Genomic DNA, 17,423 nt, shown 5'->3' with positions numbered 1-17,423 from the left:
TCGTCAAAACCACAAAAATTGGCCTACGATCCTTATGGTCCTGAAAGGGTTAACACGTCGTGAGTGCATCTCAAGGCATCCTGGGAATAGACAACATTGAGTCCCAGAATGCCTCAGGCCCCTCGCAAGGACCGATAAGCGACGAAGCATCCACGAGATGCTCATGCCAGACCCTTATGCTCTTAACAGGTGCTGAGAAGGATATTATCCTGGACCTTGTGACAGGCCGCTCCAATTCCCAGAGGCAACATCTCATTCAACACTTTGCGACCATTATCAACCAGGTAGAGTGGGGGAGGGGGGGGGAAGAGTCTGATAAAAAAGAATTGGGGAACAGGGGTGGCTGATGCTGGTCCCGCTGGATTTCCCCGGACGGCTTTTCAAAACCCGGCACTTTGTCCAGGTTTTTGAGAAAAGCTGTGGCGGGCAGCGAGGAAGTCCGCGCGTGGGCGTGATGTCATTACGCGACGGCCGCACACATGCGGACTTTCTCCCTGCCTGACAAGAGCAGGCGGTGGGGGGGCGTGGCTTGGGGGGGTGGAATGAGGGCGTGTGGGTGGAGCTAGATTAAGGGGGCGGGGATCATTTCTTCATAGGCACTTTTCCAGAGCCAATAGCGGTTAGTTCCCTCTACACATCGCCCTGTCAAACCAGACTGTCACGGAAAGGAGCTGGCCAGATCTTCCGTGCTCCGATCAGGGATGCTGCAGAGGCTGTGCACATCCAATCCTTGATCTTATATACCGATTCATCCCTATAATAGGGCTCGACTGGGTTCACAAAGATTAATTGCAGAACAAGAGAATAAGGTACAGGCTTCATCATGTATAAACCTTGATTTAAATTAGAGGCGGTTCGGGATTTCTGAAATAAGTACGTTTTTAGAGTTTCCCGAAAAGCTGATAGAGAAGGAAGAAGTCTGACTGACACACGACCCAGGAATAGGGTTGCCGGATTTTACGACTGTAAAATCCAGACACCCTAGACCCGCCCCCCACCAGGCCCGCTCATCTCTGCCCCAGTCCCACCCTAGCTCCGCTCCCCACTGCCTGCTTTGGTCGGGCAGGAGGCAATCGGCGCCTGCCCGACGCGAGCGAGAGGAGGCTTTTCAGAACCTGAACCAAGCGCCGTCCGGGGAAATCCGGACGTCTGGTAACCCTACCCAGGAAGGATGGAGCCTTGGTGCTGACCATGTTTAGGGTGCATTTGCGCTGGGATCTGGAAAGAAGTGAAAGCTGTGGCTAAAGGTTGATCTTTAGTGGCTGGGCCGGGTGTGAGATTAGGGGGAAAACCTAAAGAGTTCTGAATAATGTCGCCTGGTATGCAGAACAATAAAGCAAAAAACAAAAGGAATTGACCCCAAAATATCCACAAAGAAGAAAATCCAGAGAAAACAAAAAAAAACTCTGTGGAGTGACGATGTTCCGAAATGGACTTTATTTGAAAGTGTCAAAGTTCCAAAGGTCCACTGAAATCATCCACATAAAATAATTCCATCCACATAAAAATAAATCATCCACATAAGAGCCTTAAAGGACCTAGTCCGCTAGGGATACAGGACCCAACACGGTCCATGTTTCGACAAAAAGTCTTCTTCAGGGGTCCCTGGGGGTCCTATAAAGGTGAATACGTGGGAAGCAATTGTGTGGTGAGCTGGAAGTGAGACACTGCTTGCATTTGCAATAGAAAGGCTCCCAGGGACCCCTGAAGAAGACTTTATGTCGAAACACGGACCGTGTTGGGTCCTGTATCCCTAGCGGACTAGGTCCTTTAAGGTTCTTATGTGGATGATTTACTTTTATGTGGATGGAATTATTTTATGTGGATGATTTCAGTGGACCTTTGGAACTTTGACACTTTCAAATAAAGTCCATTTGGGAACCTCGTCACTCCATAGAGTGTTTTTTGGTTTTCATGCAGAACAATAAAGGCCAGCTCCAGCTGTGTTGAAACTCTAAAGCAGGACAAAAAAGTGATCCAAAGCACAATTGAAAACAAGTAAATCTTTTCCAGGATCCCCCCGAATCTGCAGAGAGCTTGGGAGCCCAAGATGTTAGGTGGGAGATGAACAGACAAAGCAGTTATAGCCAGACCAGACAAAAAGCAGTTTTGCAAAACCGTATCGTCGTTTTATGCCAGGGGGTGGGGGGTTGATGTGAATTTCAGTTTTGAACTCTTCACTTTATTCCACAGCTGTCACGCTCCTTGTTTTTAGCGCATACTTTGGAGAGTAGGGATTACAGAAACCCTCCAAACGCAGGAGAACGACCCGAGACCCGCTGCCATCGCTCCACAAGTTGGCGTTTAGGTTCTGTGAAGGATAGACACGCCAAGGGTACAAAATACAACGCTGGGGAGAAAAGAGACGAGGTGCTGGTTTAAGAAATACTTTCTCTCTCTCTCTCTCTCTTGGTGGGGCTCATGTGCAGGATTTAGTGAAAGCCCTCGAAGGGGCTCTTTCCGGGAACCTGGAGAAGATCATTTTGGGACTGCTGAAACCCCCGGCCCAGTACGACGCGCACGAGCTAAAAGCAGCCATGAAGGTAAGCAGACGCGAATGCCACTGAGACATTCAGCAGATCCCGGAGTGGGGGGGGAAGGGAGGCGCTCTGGCAAAAAACTACTTGCTAAAAATGCTGTGGAAGGTTGCAGAACTGGACTGAATTCTGACCTATTTAGGTGCACGTACGCTCCTCGCTCAAGGAAAGCACCATGCCAGGCAGGTCTAGGGGTTACCAGATGTCTGGATTTCCTTAACAAGATACCAACAAGGAGGCAGTAAAGATCATACGGTTCTCGGAGAGACTGTCTGCTGACCAAACTTTTTAGAAAACACACAGGTGATAGGAAATCAAGCAGTAATTAATATAATTTGATAATGGAGTACCCTCAGTGTGATAAAGCAGCGAAGGGAGCAATACTCCTACGCTTCACATACGAGACAAGGACCAACCAGTCCCTGCCCCCACACCATCATGGGGTACTGCCGTGGTGTGTGAAAAATCAAACCGTGAAAGTGCAAAATAAAGCACCAAACAATACCATAAGTGAGGTCAATCAAACAGTCTATCAGAGAACCTCCCCCCCAGAGAACTTCCCGATAGAATCAAAAAGCCGACTTAGCTGAATGAAAGCAGATAATAAAGCGGTCTCTCAAGAACAGGGAGATCCGCAAGATGCCGGGTCCTTCGGGAAAAATCCCTTCTTCAGGAACCCGGATTACAACACAGGAACCATCGAGCCGGCTGGGGGAGGGCGGATTTCCTTAAGTCATATACTGGTTTGTCTAATACACTTCTCCCTCCGTCTTCGCTGTGATCGGGGATTCACAGAACCGCAAATACAGAAAAACCGTGAATAACTTTTTCCTATGTTATTCGCTGTTTTCTATTAAAAACCATCGTGCCACATATATAGAATGGAAAGATCAATAGCGATACAAAATGGAAATTATAATAATTTTATTAAAATTTGGGAGCCATTAACGTCTTTTTGTCATGATTAAATGCCATTTTTCTATTAGTTATACACCATATAGTATTGGGTGGGGGGAGGGATACAAATATAGGTTTCTTATTATGAATGAAGGGCTTTGAGGGAGGGTGGGGAGAGGGTTACATTTGTATGTTTAGATTATAATGATAAGATATGCAAGTGCTCTGATTAATTGGGTTTATTATGATTGTTGTACACTTGATGAAAGTTTTAAAAATGAATAAAGAATTATAAAAAAAAAACATCATGAATATGGTGAAACCGCGAATAACACGGCGGGAGGCCTGGCCTGTTCCTGAAGGAGAGGCACAACACGGTGAAGAAAGTGCCGGGAATCAGCGATTTGCTCTGTCAACGCTTGGAATCGGCGATTTCTCTATGCAAGCTGATGTCATTTGGGGGGAGGAGCCAGCAAGCTAAAAACCGTGAATAATCGAAACCGCGAATACGGAGGGAGAAGTGTACAACTACCTTAAAAGACAAGCAAGTATTGAATGCGTCTACCCTTGGGGGTGCATCTATCATATGGATGGACCTTCAGGCAGCAATCGGGTCCAACCTTTATTAATTCAATGAATCGCTCTCCTATTTATCTAAGTGCCATTTTTTAATATATATAAAATATAAAATAATACAAAAATTAGATAGTAGTAGATCTAATAGATGCTGGCATTGTAGGATAGAAGTGGGGACATTGGACCATTTACTATTCTTTTGTCCCTGCATTAATTCCTTTTGGAAATTAATTTGGCCCCAAATTAATAATTTATTAGAAAATCATGTTGGACTATCCTATGATACAATATTATTTGGAACAGCAATGAGAACACAAAGTCCGATTTCTGCTGATAATAATAAACTTTTATTAATTTTAACAGGGGTCGCCATACAGCAAATTACTCAGAACTGGAAGGATTACACTAAATTGAATTACACTTTTTGGTGGAATTCAATTTGTCATGTATATAAAATGGGAAAAGTATTGGCATTACAACAAGGTTATATTAAAAAATTTAATAAAATATGGGGACCATTGACAAATTATTCTATTGATCAAATATAATAACACATGTATAGAACATATAGAAGGGGTAGGGAGGGAAAACTATTGTAATATTAATATGATATAAAATTTTGAAAAAGGGTTTATTTAATTCACATTGTAAGAACATTTAATAATAATTTCAAGTGTTTTTTCATAATTGAATGTATTACATGTATTTCACTTGATGTAAGAATTTAAAAAAAGAATAAAAAATATTAAAATATATATATATATATATATATATATATAAAACCTATCATTTTTTTCACTAACAGACCATCACTTAGCTTAGAGTGAGCCTGTGCTGTCTTCACCTCTCCCCTCATAAATATAAGACAAACTACAACAGATAATGCCTTTCCTCACTCGTGCTTAGGAATAAAAGTAAAGATAGAACCACAGGAACCCTGCGCTTACCGGTTTGAGGGAGCTGCAATTCCCTCGTAACATGGCCGCGATTTGCAAGTTTGCTCGTTAAATACAGCTGGCCACTCGCACATGATTACTAAAAAAAAAAAAAATGGCACTTAGATAAATAGGAGAGCGATTCATTGAATTAATAAAGGTTGGACCGACGAAGCATGAAGCAGCTGGTGATATATAGTTCAAGTTTCAAGTTTATTAGGTTTTTATATACCGCCTATCAAGGTTATCTAAGCGGTTTTTACAATCAGGTACTCAAGCATTTTCCCTATCTGTCCCGGTGGGCTCACAATCTTATCTAACGTACCTGGGGCTATGGGGGATTAAGTGACTTGCCCAAGGTCACAAGGAGCAGCGCTGGATTTGAACCCACAACCCCAGGGTGCAGAGGCCGTAGCTCCAACCACTGCGCCACACCCCGATTGCTGCCTGAAGGTCCATCCATATGATAGATGCACCCCCAAGGGTAGACGCATTCAATACTTGCTTGTCTTTTAAGGTATTAGACAAACCAGTATAGGACTTGTCAGACTGAACAACAGTGGCTTGTTGATTACTTTGTGGATTTCCTTGAGGACATGTCCAGGGGGGGGTTCATAGACAAAACCGCCGAAGCCAAAGGCGCGCGCCGACAACAAAGGCGCGCGCCGAAGACAAAGTGCAAGACGGAAGCGCGCCCGAGAAAAAGAGTGTTTTTAGGGACTCCAACGGGGGATTTTGTTGGGGAACCCCCCCCCACCTTACTTAATACAGATCGCGGCGGCGTTGTGGGGGTTTGGGGGGTTGTAACCGCCCTCATTATACTGGAAACTTAACTGTTTCCCTGTTTTTTAGGGAAAAAGTGAAGTTTTCAGTAAAATGTGGGGGGTTACAACCCCCCAAACCCTCCACAACGCCCCCCACAACGCGACGCGATCTGTATAAAGTAGAGTGGGGGGTTCCCCCCTCACCCCCCCCCTGTCGGAGCCCTTTAAAACAGTCATTTTCTTCGGCACATGCCTCCACGTTGCGCTCAGTTGTCTGCGTGCGCTTTTGACCTGATACCGTCCAGGGGTCCGGACGGCTTTTCAAAACCCTGTCCTGTCCTATGTTTGTTCTAAAACCTACTTGGAGGAGGAGGAGGACATGGAGAAAACAGTACAGAAGCTCCTGTGAGGTAACTGCTCACAGAAGGACAAATATTGCAACACCATTACAGAAGCTCGTGTATTGTACCACCATTATAGGAACTCATACGTTGTACCATCATTACAGAAGCTCATGCGAACCACTCTGAACGGATTCCTCAGTCATTAGTAGCGGTACAGAAGCTTTCAATAAACATAAGCATATCTCATTTAAAGTAAATGAAAACCTTAAGCTTACATACCGCATCTTCTCTAAAAGGACAGAGCTCGGCACGGTTTACAAGAGTTTTGAAGAAAGGAAAATATCATACAAATTAGTGATTATTAGAGAGAGAGCAGCGGAATTTAAATATTTGTTTAAAAAGCCACGTTTTCAGATGTTTTCGAAATAATTGGAAAGAGCCCCAGTTGCGCAGCTGGACAGGAAAGTTATTCCAAAGCTCAGTAATTTGAAAGTAAAGAGATTTCCCTAATTTTCCAGTATAGAAAATGCCTTTTAACTTGCCCGAGTTTAGCCTCCCGTCTGTTTACCCCAACGGACTCTGTACCAACCATCTTGTCCCCATCTAATATCTGCATTTGACCCCTCTGCTATAGGATAAGCTGCCATTAGTGTCTTATCCATGTTATTTGAATGTTCTTTTTTTTTTTTTTTGAAAAGTAACAAATTTATACTTTATTCATTAAAAATTCATTTAAATGCAAAAAGTTACTTTAAATTCCACTCAACCAGCACACAGCTAATTAGGAAAAGAAGTGAAAATCCTGCATCTACATGAACTTTCCAATGAAAGTATGAAATATGACTGTGGCCTGGTAGTGCTGAGGTAGTCTTCAGCAGAAGAAATTCCAGGCCTGGATCGGCCTTCAGCAGAACATTTAACCACGATCTGTCCACTTGGCAAGAACTCACAATGCTTTTGGACAGAAGTTCCAAGTGTGTGTGTGTGTGTGGTGAAATTAAAAAAAACAAACTAAAAAACCCCCCAGAAAAAAAACAAACAAACCAGTTTTAAATTGTTAAAGTTCTATACCAGTGGTTCTTTAAAATCTGTCCTGGGGGACCCCCAACCAGTCAGGTTTTCAAGATATCCCAATGAAAATGTACAAGATAGATCTGCATACATCGCCTCTATTTTATGCAAATCTGCTTCCTCATGCATACTCATTAGGGATATCTTGAAAACCTGACAGGCCTTCCCCCAGGACAGGTTTAAGAACCACTGTTCTACACCGTTTGTTATTTGAATGTTCTAATGTGTGCTTATTAGATGTTTCACGGGTATTTTGCTGACATTTCATTATATCGTAGCTGAATTTCAGTCGCTGTTACAAGTATATTTTGGAAACTGTTTCATGGCAGTCCTATTGACTGATTTGGACTTCAACACCTTATCCTGAATTTCTTCCTCACACTAGGTATCCACATTCCCTGTCTGCTGAAAATTCCTTCTTCATAATTGTATCATGATATTTCGCTGATGTTAGAATAATTTCAATTGTAAGATGTAAAATTGTTATTTATATATTACTTGTTGGAATCTTCCTATTTATCTCTATCTCTCTCTTTATATTTTTATCTTTACTTTTCATTAATTGTTTCTTCAGGTACTTGAGTTAGATTGTGAGCCTTTGCAACAGGGAAATTTCCAAGTACCTATCTTATTTATTTTTATCTATTGTATCTTTTTAATGCATCATTTTTGTAAACCGCTTAGAAACCTCACGGTGATTAGCGGTATATAAGAATTAAATTAAATTAAAATTTATTTTTAGTCTTTTTAGTATTGTTGATGCTGTTAACAAAATCATAAGCTTTATGTTGAATTGTACTTCCCTTACACCACCTTGAGTAAATCTCTTCATAAAGGCCGTTAATAAATCCCAATAAATCAATAACTTCAGGCACATCGATGCCATCTGACCTTAGCATTCTGTCAAGGAATCTTGGTGCCAAGAGTTGGCGTTCAGCACTTACCCTGAGGTGCCAAGTAGAGGCCCTGGTGACCAAATTTTTCCCCATCCATGTGAGATCTCATTTTCCCGTCCCGGCGAGCTCTTTTCCTGCCCCTGCCCCATTCCTGCAAACTCCATCCTCATCTGCACAAGCCTGAAACTCTTAAAAATCAGGCAGAGCTTACAGGAATGGGGCAGGGAGAGCGACAAAACTCACGCCAAGTTATAGAACTGTCTGTCGTGCTATGTCGCAGTGCCCCCCTCCCATTGATCCTCCGCTTCCTGGCTAGTGCTGGCCACCCTGTCTGCGTTATGCTATTCCACACGGTCAAGCATTCTCTTCCTAGAGTCCCTTCTCTTTGCAGGGTCTGGGCACTGACGAAGACACTTTGACGGAAATTCTCATCACCAGATCCAACCAGCAGCTTCGAGAAATTGGAACCTTCTACAGAGAAGGTAAGAGGAGCAGGCAGAGTATCGGGGCTTCTGGTTCTGACTTTTTTATGCATCCATGCATCAGCATGGTTTATGGTCTAGTTCATTTAATTATTGTCCTTTCTTATACAATAACAGAGCAGTTTACAAGACTTATAAAACATGCAATAAAATTATTTACTAATAACAAAAGTATACCAACCCCCCCCCCCAAAAAAAAATAAACATATGGAAATAAATAAAATTAAAGTTAATTAAAATTAAATAAAAATCAAGAGGAAAAAAAGTGCACCATGACTGTTCATCTAAACACCCATTCATGACACAAGGACCTCTGCCCATCCATCTGTACACTGTCATTCCTTGTGACCTTGGTCAAGTTCTTATATCACCCCCACGCCTGTTACCCACTTGGATTGAAAGCCCGCTGGGGAAAGGATACGTATCACCTGAAAGATGTTGTACAATTGCTTATACTCCAAAATGGAGAGTGATTCGGGGACAAATTTGTCCCCTTGGGGACTCAATTTCCCCCTCCCGTCCCCGTGAGTTTTCTCGCTGTCGCTGTCCCATTTCTGTACGCTCTACCTTAACCGGCCAAGCCTCGAACACTTACGATTTTAAAGTGCTTGAGGCTTGGGCAGATGAGGACGGAGTTTTCAGGAATGGGACAGGGACAGGAAAAGAACTTGTGGGGACGGGACGGGAAAATGAGTTCCCGCGGGAATGGGGAAAAATTTGTCCCCCGTGTCATTCTCTAAAAAAAAAAAAAAAAAATGTGGACAGGTAGCCTAAAAATAGAAAATGCTATTATTATTGGAATAACAGGGTGACCTAGTTAGTAGAGCAGAAGGATGAGAACCAGGGAGGACAGGGTTCAAACCCTACTTCTTCCACTGCAAGTCACATCACTCTCTAGGGACCTATTTAAGAAAAGTTTTTCTCTCATTTTGTGTCTGTGAAGAAAATGCATATGAAATAGTGCGCTTAGACTATATGCCTTCTGGGGTAGTTACATACCCACAGTACCTGAATGTAATTCGGCCTCAGAGAGGCAAGTCATTCAATAATAATAATCCAGTACTCCCCCGATATTCACGGGGGTTCCATTCCAGGAACCCCCGCGAATCTTGAAAAACCGCAAATACGGTTTTTAGCGGGGGAGACAGGACAGAGCAGCCGGAGCGCCGGCGAGTGAAGGAAATCACTCGCGGTATGCTCCGACCGCCTCTTCCTGCACTAAAGTCGGGCCTCACCAATCAGGAGCTGCTTTGACACGCAGCTCCTGATTGGTGAGGGCCGACTTTAGTCCAGGAAGAGGCGGTCGGAGTAAACCGCGAGTGATTTCCTTCACTCGCCGGCGCTCCGGCTGCTCTGTCCTGCCTCTCCTGCCCGGTCATTTGCGGTCAGAAAATACCACAAATGCCCGGGACCGTGAATCGCCAACCGCGAATGACCAGGGGAGTACTGTACTAACTTTATTTTTCTATACTGCCAACACCCAAAGAGTTCTAGGTAATTCAGTGATGAAATACAAAACATATGAGAAGCAACGGTACAATGATGTCGTCACTAACCAAGTAACAAATTTCTTGAACAAATAGGCCTTTTACTAATTTCCTGAAAGTGCAATCGGATGCAGTTTGTCGAATCGTAACATCTGACCACGCTTGGACTTTACCTGCTTGATAGGCCAAGGTTCTATCAAAAAACTTTTTGTAACGGCAATTTTTGGGATTGGGAAAAGTAAATCAACCAGAACGACGAGTAGACTTAATCAGACAAAAAAAAAAAAAAAAGATAGAATGGAGATAATCCAGATAACAATTTATAGCAAATGCAAGCGAATTTGAAAAGTATTCTTGCTTCTGTCGGTAACCGGTGCAGTTGCCGGGAATAAGGGCTGACGTGTTCCTTGTTTTTTCAACCCGAAGATTGAACGGACGGCTTCCGAGGATTGTTTTATAGGATCCCAGATCGATTATATCGCAGTAATCGAGAATGGACAAGATTAAAGCTCAGATTAATTCTTATACATATCTGGCCATTCATATGTACCTCTCTCTCCATACACATGCACACGAAAAGAGAAGTCACATCGACACTCCTGGCCAAACAGAGTAATAGTCACTTCTATAAGGAGAGATGTAATTCATATACTGTGATATTAATTTAAACCTTTCTATACTATAATCACAGTGTCTTTTTTAATTCTTAATTAAATATAGTGAATATCTCAGAACCAACACCCGTGACTGGTGAATTCACCAAAATGGGGTTAATTGGGGGACCATCATTGAAATTCACTGTCCCCTCACCATCCTAATTAGTATTATTCAAAATTTCCAAAGTATGGTCACTTATCTTATGGATCGGATTCATTTAGCAACAGATGTCAGCCCCAAGCCTCTAAAAGGAGACGATATAAGAGTCCTTCCCTGAAGACGATATCTATCGAAACTCGAGTCAGGGGGACCCGGATAATGTTTGGAGGAGTTACTACAGTGGTTTTTAACACTTTATACACATAAGTTAAATACTTCACCGATGGGGAATAACATCAAGATCTAACCATCCGATCCATAAGATAAGTGACCATACTTTGGAAATTTTGAATAATACTAATTGGGATGGTGAGGGGACAGTGAATTTCAATGATGGTCCCCCAATTAACCCCATTTTGGTGAATTCACCAGTCACGGGTGTTGGTTCTGAGATATTCACTATATTTAATTAAGAATTAAAAAAGACACTGTGATTATAGTATAGAAAGGTTCAAACAGAGTAATAACCACGAACCACTTTTAAGAAGCGCTAACCCCTCCCTATTAGCTCCACCCTTTTTTACCTCCCTTTTCATTGATTTTATCTCGATGTGCTTTACTTATCCTTACCCGCGGGACCCTTTGTTACCATATGTCTTTGTGTGATTTGTCCTTATATTTTAACTATGAATGCCTCCCCTTTCTTTTATTTATTCTCCTTTTTAAAGTTTAGGTAACCTTTGATAGATGGTATATCAAATATGTAGGAAATTTGGATCTTTCCCTCCATCTGCATCCAAAGATATCTGTGCTTAGGTTGTCTAAGACCTGATGTAAAGTTGAATGATGCATTTACCGATGCTGTAACATACCTCGAACGCTACCTCAGAGGATGTGGCAGGATATAAGACCACAAATGACATAACAAGTTCTTCAAAAGTACATCTGTTCATTCTTTCATATATCCCACGATTCAAAAATAAGAAAGAAACAATTGTCTTGCCGGAACGAGGCTAGCATCCCATCTCAGACAGTTGCCAACCCGTCCCATTAAGGAAATGGCTCCCGAGTGCAGTTGAAGGCATGCCACACTCTCCTGGACCCAGGTACGCTTTCCACAGCATATGCAGCTGGAAGGCCTCTCCCGTAAGGCTTCTATCCCCACAGATCTCGCACCCTAACCTGGCATCTGGCCCAGAGCTCGCAGGGCCCCACCCTTGCCGCTGGGTGAAGCTGAGCTGAGATTTGCTTTTCTTTGGACACTGAGTCACTTCATTTTTGCTGGCCCACGTGCACATGAAAACCATTTTGTCTGGAAGAGTGTGGTGTAGCCTATGTTCACAATAAGGCAAGCCAGGAAAACTTTCTGCGTGCAGTTACTATGCATCTGTGCTCCCTTTCTGATCCATGTGTCCTTACAGCAGGGGTTCTCAACCCAGTCCTCGGGATACACCTAGGTGTTCAAAATTAGAGAATGACACGGTGACAAAATTCATCACCGTTCCTGTCCCCTGCGGATAACCACGGGAAACCATCTCCATGTCATTCTCTAATGTCTATCTCAACCTCAGTCCTTCTACACCAGCATTCTTCAATGCAAGGCTCGAGGGTCAGTGGCTGATTCTTATCTGAGCCAAGTATAGGACAATGAAGCCATTGTGACATCACTGATAAGCTTGGCTTTTATTGGTGGAATGAGACATTATGACATCACAATATCTGCTCTGGATACTAGAGAATGGCAGACTCTAGTGTCTATCTCAACCTTAGTCCTTCTACACCAGCATTCTTCAATGCAAGGCTCGAGGGTCAGTGGCTGAGCCCATTCAGACTCTGATTCTTCCCTCTCTCCTTAAAGAATGACATGGAGATGGTTTCCCATGGTAATCTGCGGGGACGGGAACAGCGATGAATTTTGTCACCGTGTCATTCTCTATTCAAGATGTCCAGAATAAATATGCATGAGATAGATTTGTATGCATTACTCCCATTCTATGCAAATCTATCTCATACATATTCACTGTGGATACCCTGAATATCTTACTGGCCAGATGCGTTCTGAGGACTGAGTTGAGAACCTCTGGCTTAGAGGGAATACTGTCACCTTCTCATAGGATCCCACAACTCTCCTGCTTTTCTGCTCTTTCCCTCCAATGAATTCTCTCCCTACATCCAACCAAACCCCCTTCGTAGGAGATGTGTACAGGCCATTGACTTGCCTTTTTTCACACCTTCCCGTCTGCAGATTATAAAGCGGATCTGGAGCAGGATGTTACAGCCGAAACAAGCGGCCATTTTCGGGAGCTCCTTCTCACCCTATTGAAGGTAGATCCTTCCATTGCCCTTTCTTTGCTCTGCCAGTTAGTATTTTTTTGGGTGCATCACTCCTCACTCCCTTTCAACGGTCAATCATTACTTTTCCTGTTTTTACAGGGCAAACGTGAAAGAGACTCAGGGATCATTGACTACGCACTGATCATGCAAGATGCCAAAGTGAGTTCAATCACCACTCATCCCATGCAGGCACGGCAGCTAGACACCTTTGCCTCTGGTTGTTTGGCTATAGCCTTTTGGAGGGCAGAAAAAGCTGTGTGTGAGGGGGGGGGGGAGGGGGGCTATGGCAGGTTGAGCACAGAACAAGGCTCTTATCACAGATTCCAACCCGGCTGAGCTTCCGACCCATAAAGCTTGTAAGAGCTGATCATACGAACCTTTGTGATTCTGTTGCAGGCATTAAGCGACACAGGAATGAAGAACAGCAGCCCAAATGTTCACAGGTGGATTAGCATTCTGTCCGAACGCAGCATGGACCACCTCAGGAGAGGTAAGTGAAGGTCCACCACGTAGGTCATTCTTATACATCATAGAAATGCTCCAAGACTCTGATAGCCACCCTGCTAATAGTTCTAGGTGCAGGTAACCTCCCCTTCCCCTAAAGAGAAGTCAATGCTTGCCTGGGATCAGTAGCATGGAATGTTGCTACTACTTGAGCTTTTGCCAGATACTTGGGGCCTGGATTGGCCCCTGTGGAAATAGGATTCTGGGCTATTGGTCTGACCCAGTTTGGCTATTCTTCTGTATCTCAACTAACACCCTCACCATTTTTTTTCCTCTTTCTGACAGTTTTTGAGCAGTACAAGATGATCAACTCCTCAGAGGTGGAGGACAAAATCCAAAAACAGTTCAAAGGAGACTTTGAGAGGGCTTTGCTGTCCTTGGGTAAGTGCTCCTTGCTTCTGGGTTGTCATGAACTCGCTTTGTCTCAAGAGCATCCAGGAACAGACCATTTTGGAGCTCAACGCAGAGGGACAAAGGGAGGTTTGGCACAAGTTACCCAACACTGAGGTGCAATTCATAATCTTCTCCTTCTGAATAATGCCAACAGTTTGAGTTGCCACAGCCCTCTTTTGTGTCAGTCACCCTGCGTTTCCCTCTAAGAACCCAGAGATTAAAGTATATTGAACCACCCCAAAAAAGTAGAGATGGGGGGTTTACTGCGAGCTTTAGAGGCCTATGGTTGGAGCGTGTGGCACAGAGGTTAAAGCTACAGCCTCAGCACCCTGAAGCTGCAAGTTCAAATCCCACACTGCTCCTTGGCAAGTCACTTAATGCCCCATGGCCCCAGGTATATTAGAGCGTGAGCCCACCAGGACAAATAGGGAAAAATGCTTGAATACATTACATTACATTAGAGATTTCTATTCCGCCATTACCTTGCGGTTCAAGGCGGATTACAAAAGAGATTAAAAAACGGAGGGTTACAATGGAAGAACATTTGTCCTTTCTAGAGAGGTAATGAGTAGGTTATGTAGTTTCTGTGTGGTGGGAAGAGGGAGGGGGGAAGGACGGTAAGTTTGAAGTTAGGGCTGTTTCAGGAATTTCTTGAAGAGTATAGTTTTTTGGGGTTTTTTTTGTAGTATATGTCCTTTTTAGAGACCCAAGATTATCATATGCCCTCTGCCTTGGAAGATTTTTAGTGAATGATATGATTGCTACGATGCCTGAGGCAGACTCGCTTTTGGGCCAAAACACAGATCGTGTCGGGTCTTGAGTATATGCTGTAATAAGCTATCCTATTTAACTATTATCCAAGTTTTTTTATTCTTTGAGATACCGTTTATCAAATATGTAGCTAAACGGTTTACAATAAACAATGTTAATTAAAATAAATAAATAAAAATTATTAAAAGGGAGAGCAATACAAACGAACCTACTAGAACAAAGGGGGGGGGGGGAAGCAGGAAAGTAGATAATTACATCGAGGTTAAAAGAAACCATAATAGGGTGGTTGTGTTTCCCCCTTCCCAACTTTTTTGGGGTGGGCATTTGTTTTGTGGGGATTGGTTCTGGGGTTTGGTTTTGTTCACTGTGAGAATATTGAGCCACTCATTTAGGTCTGGTGCCGCAGCACACGAGACTACAACTTCTCAGGCTCAGGTGTGCTTTCGTCGAGGGCCCTGCGTTTCATAGACCTTTGCCGAGCCATCCGATCTGCCTCCGGTGAAATGTCCCTTGCTTGTTCGTTTCAGTGTCGGTCATCAGAAACACCCCGCTGTACTTTGCCGACAAGCTTCACACTGCCATGAAGGTCAGTATTGACACAGGACACCCTGCCACGTGCTGGAGAGAAATGTTTAATAAATACAGAAAAGGAAGCTCTGCTGGCGGCAACCAAGGGCCTAAGGCGCATCTCGTCTGTCATGTTTGCTTTCTTTCAGAAAGCCACAGGCTCCACCTGATTCTGGGCTTTCCCCTTCCCTCTCTTTGTAATGAAGATATCCTCTGACCATGCCTTAAGACAGCGGTCCCCAACCCTGTCCTGGAGGACCACCAGGCCAATCGGGTTTTCAGGCTATCCCTAATGAATATGCATGAGAGAGATTTGCATATAATGGAAGTGACAGGCATGCAAATCTGCTCCATGCATATTCATTAGGGCTAGCCTGAAAACCCGATTGGCCTGGTGGTCCTCCAGGACAGGGTTGGGGACCACTGCCTTAAGAGGATTATTTTGATCTCCCTAATGATGCAGAAAAATTTTTTTTTTTTTTTGGGGGGGGGGGTTAAAATGTACGAGGGCGACAATGAAGGACTAATCATAACTTAAGAAAGAGTTAACACTTGTGTTAAAAGTTCAGCCTTTATTTATCCCATTCCACAGGATCCAGACAATTGGTAGGATGAAACTGGTAGGAAGACAATTCGTAGGAAAATCCTACCAATTAGCTTCATATCAATTGTTACCCCCTACCTGTTACAGATACCTCTTCATGCCTCCTTCCCACAGGTTTTTTTGTATCTCTGCCTACTGAGTCAGAACATGAGGTCCTCCTGCAGGGGGGGGTGTTTCTCCCATCATATGTACCTCTTCATATCCCCCTTCCAAGGGTTTTTTTGTACCTCTCTGCTTCATCCCCCTCCTGGGTTTCTTAAACAAATGATTCTCCACATAGGCCTACTGCGTCGGAACAGGAGGCCTTCCCGTGATATGTACCTCTTTTTGTCTCCTCTCGATGTAGGCCTCATCCTTGGCTTCCTCCTCGCCAGTTTAAAGGTCAGCATAGAAATCTGTGGGCAGCGGCTGACTCTGAAGCATTCCCTCTCACATCCAAGGGAACACTTCCAGGTCAGCTGCTACCTGCGGATATATGAACTACACAGGAGGAGGAAGAGAAGAAGTAGGCCTACTTCTTCTTCTGGGGAAGGGCAGTCTTCCAGAGGTGTGGCAACTTCCGGTTATCCAGCCAGTGGAGTCAGGATAGCAGGCTGAGAACCAGGGAATGTGAGGTTTTAGATATAAAGTACATGCTGGAAGGCTCTGGAGCATGGTAGTAGAGAATGGCACGAGGACCAATTTGTCCTCGTCGCTGTCCTGTTCCTGTAAGCTCTGCCTTAACCACACAAGCCTTGAGGGTACGTCCAGACTGCCTTGGACACGTCCTCCATGCTTGTTAACTGAAACATCTTCAAGTACGTAAATATATCAGGGGATTAGGGAGAAGAAAATAGGATTGGGTCAACTTCTCCCTAAAGGCACCCAATAGCCCTCTTTGACTGTTAAATTAGGCTAAATGTTATTCACGATGTAAAAGTGGAAAAAATAAAATAAAAAAATCACAATAGAAGTTTTAATTCAAGGATAGAAAGGGCTTTGGCAATCCAGAACACAATAGCCTCTTGCCATTAAGTTTCAGCAGCCTCTGGTGGCAGGAGACAGAAATGCAACTTAGATATTCCTTCTGCTGGGAGGGGTGGAGATTGCTAAGTTGACCACTCTTGCATGGTAAAGGGAAGGCAGTTGCACTATTTCTCCGCCTAAATGCCCAAACCGGAGGGACAACACCGTTTTGTTATTTATGCTCCTTTCTGTTGCCACAGGGAATGGGAACCGACAGGAAAACCCTGACACGGATCCTGATCTCTCGCAGCGAGACAGACCTCCTCTGCATCCGTGTGGAGTTCAAAAGGAAATATGGCAAATCCCTGTACTCATTCCTTCAGGTCAGTGGCTCGGAACGCCTTCAGACAGAAAAAAAAGGGCCAAAGGGATTTGTCGGAGGCTTTTTCTCCCTCTTTTTGGGTGCATGCTGGATTTGAAGAGGAGGGGGTACCTCGGTGCCACGATCATACGACATTTTGAATCATTATATGAACATATTACATGCTGTGCGTGCGTCC

The 17,423-nt window shown here is 43.8% G+C and overlaps 1 protein-coding gene across 5 annotated transcripts in view; it reads left to right on the top strand.

Annotated features, from left to right (window-relative positions):
* ANXA9 (annexin A9) overlaps positions 1-17,423 on the top strand; it is a 34,793-nt gene that overhangs the window by 14,675 nt on the left and 2,695 nt on the right. For all 5 annotated transcript variants that reach the window (XM_033923158.1, XM_033923160.1, XM_033923162.1 and 2 more), the window contains exons 4-12: positions 190-284; positions 2,430-2,543; positions 8,412-8,502; positions 12,991-13,070; positions 13,179-13,238; positions 13,476-13,569; positions 13,869-13,964; positions 15,275-15,333; positions 17,124-17,246. In XM_033923158.1, coding sequence (XP_033779049.1) covers positions 190-284; positions 2,430-2,543; positions 8,412-8,502; positions 12,991-13,070; positions 13,179-13,238; positions 13,476-13,569; positions 13,869-13,964; positions 15,275-15,333; positions 17,124-17,246 — 812 coding nt within the window. The remainder of the gene's footprint in view (positions 1-189; positions 285-2,429; positions 2,544-8,411; positions 8,503-12,990; positions 13,071-13,178; positions 13,239-13,475; positions 13,570-13,868; positions 13,965-15,274; positions 15,334-17,123; positions 17,247-17,423) is intronic.

Source organism: Geotrypetes seraphini, chromosome 16 (genome assembly GCF_902459505.1).
Source record: "Geotrypetes seraphini chromosome 16, aGeoSer1.1, whole genome shotgun sequence".
Lineage (NCBI taxonomy): Eukaryota > Metazoa > Chordata > Amphibia > Gymnophiona > Dermophiidae > Geotrypetes > Geotrypetes seraphini.
The sequence above is the reverse complement of the archived record's forward strand: the minus strand, read 5'-3'. Positions and strand labels throughout refer to the sequence as shown.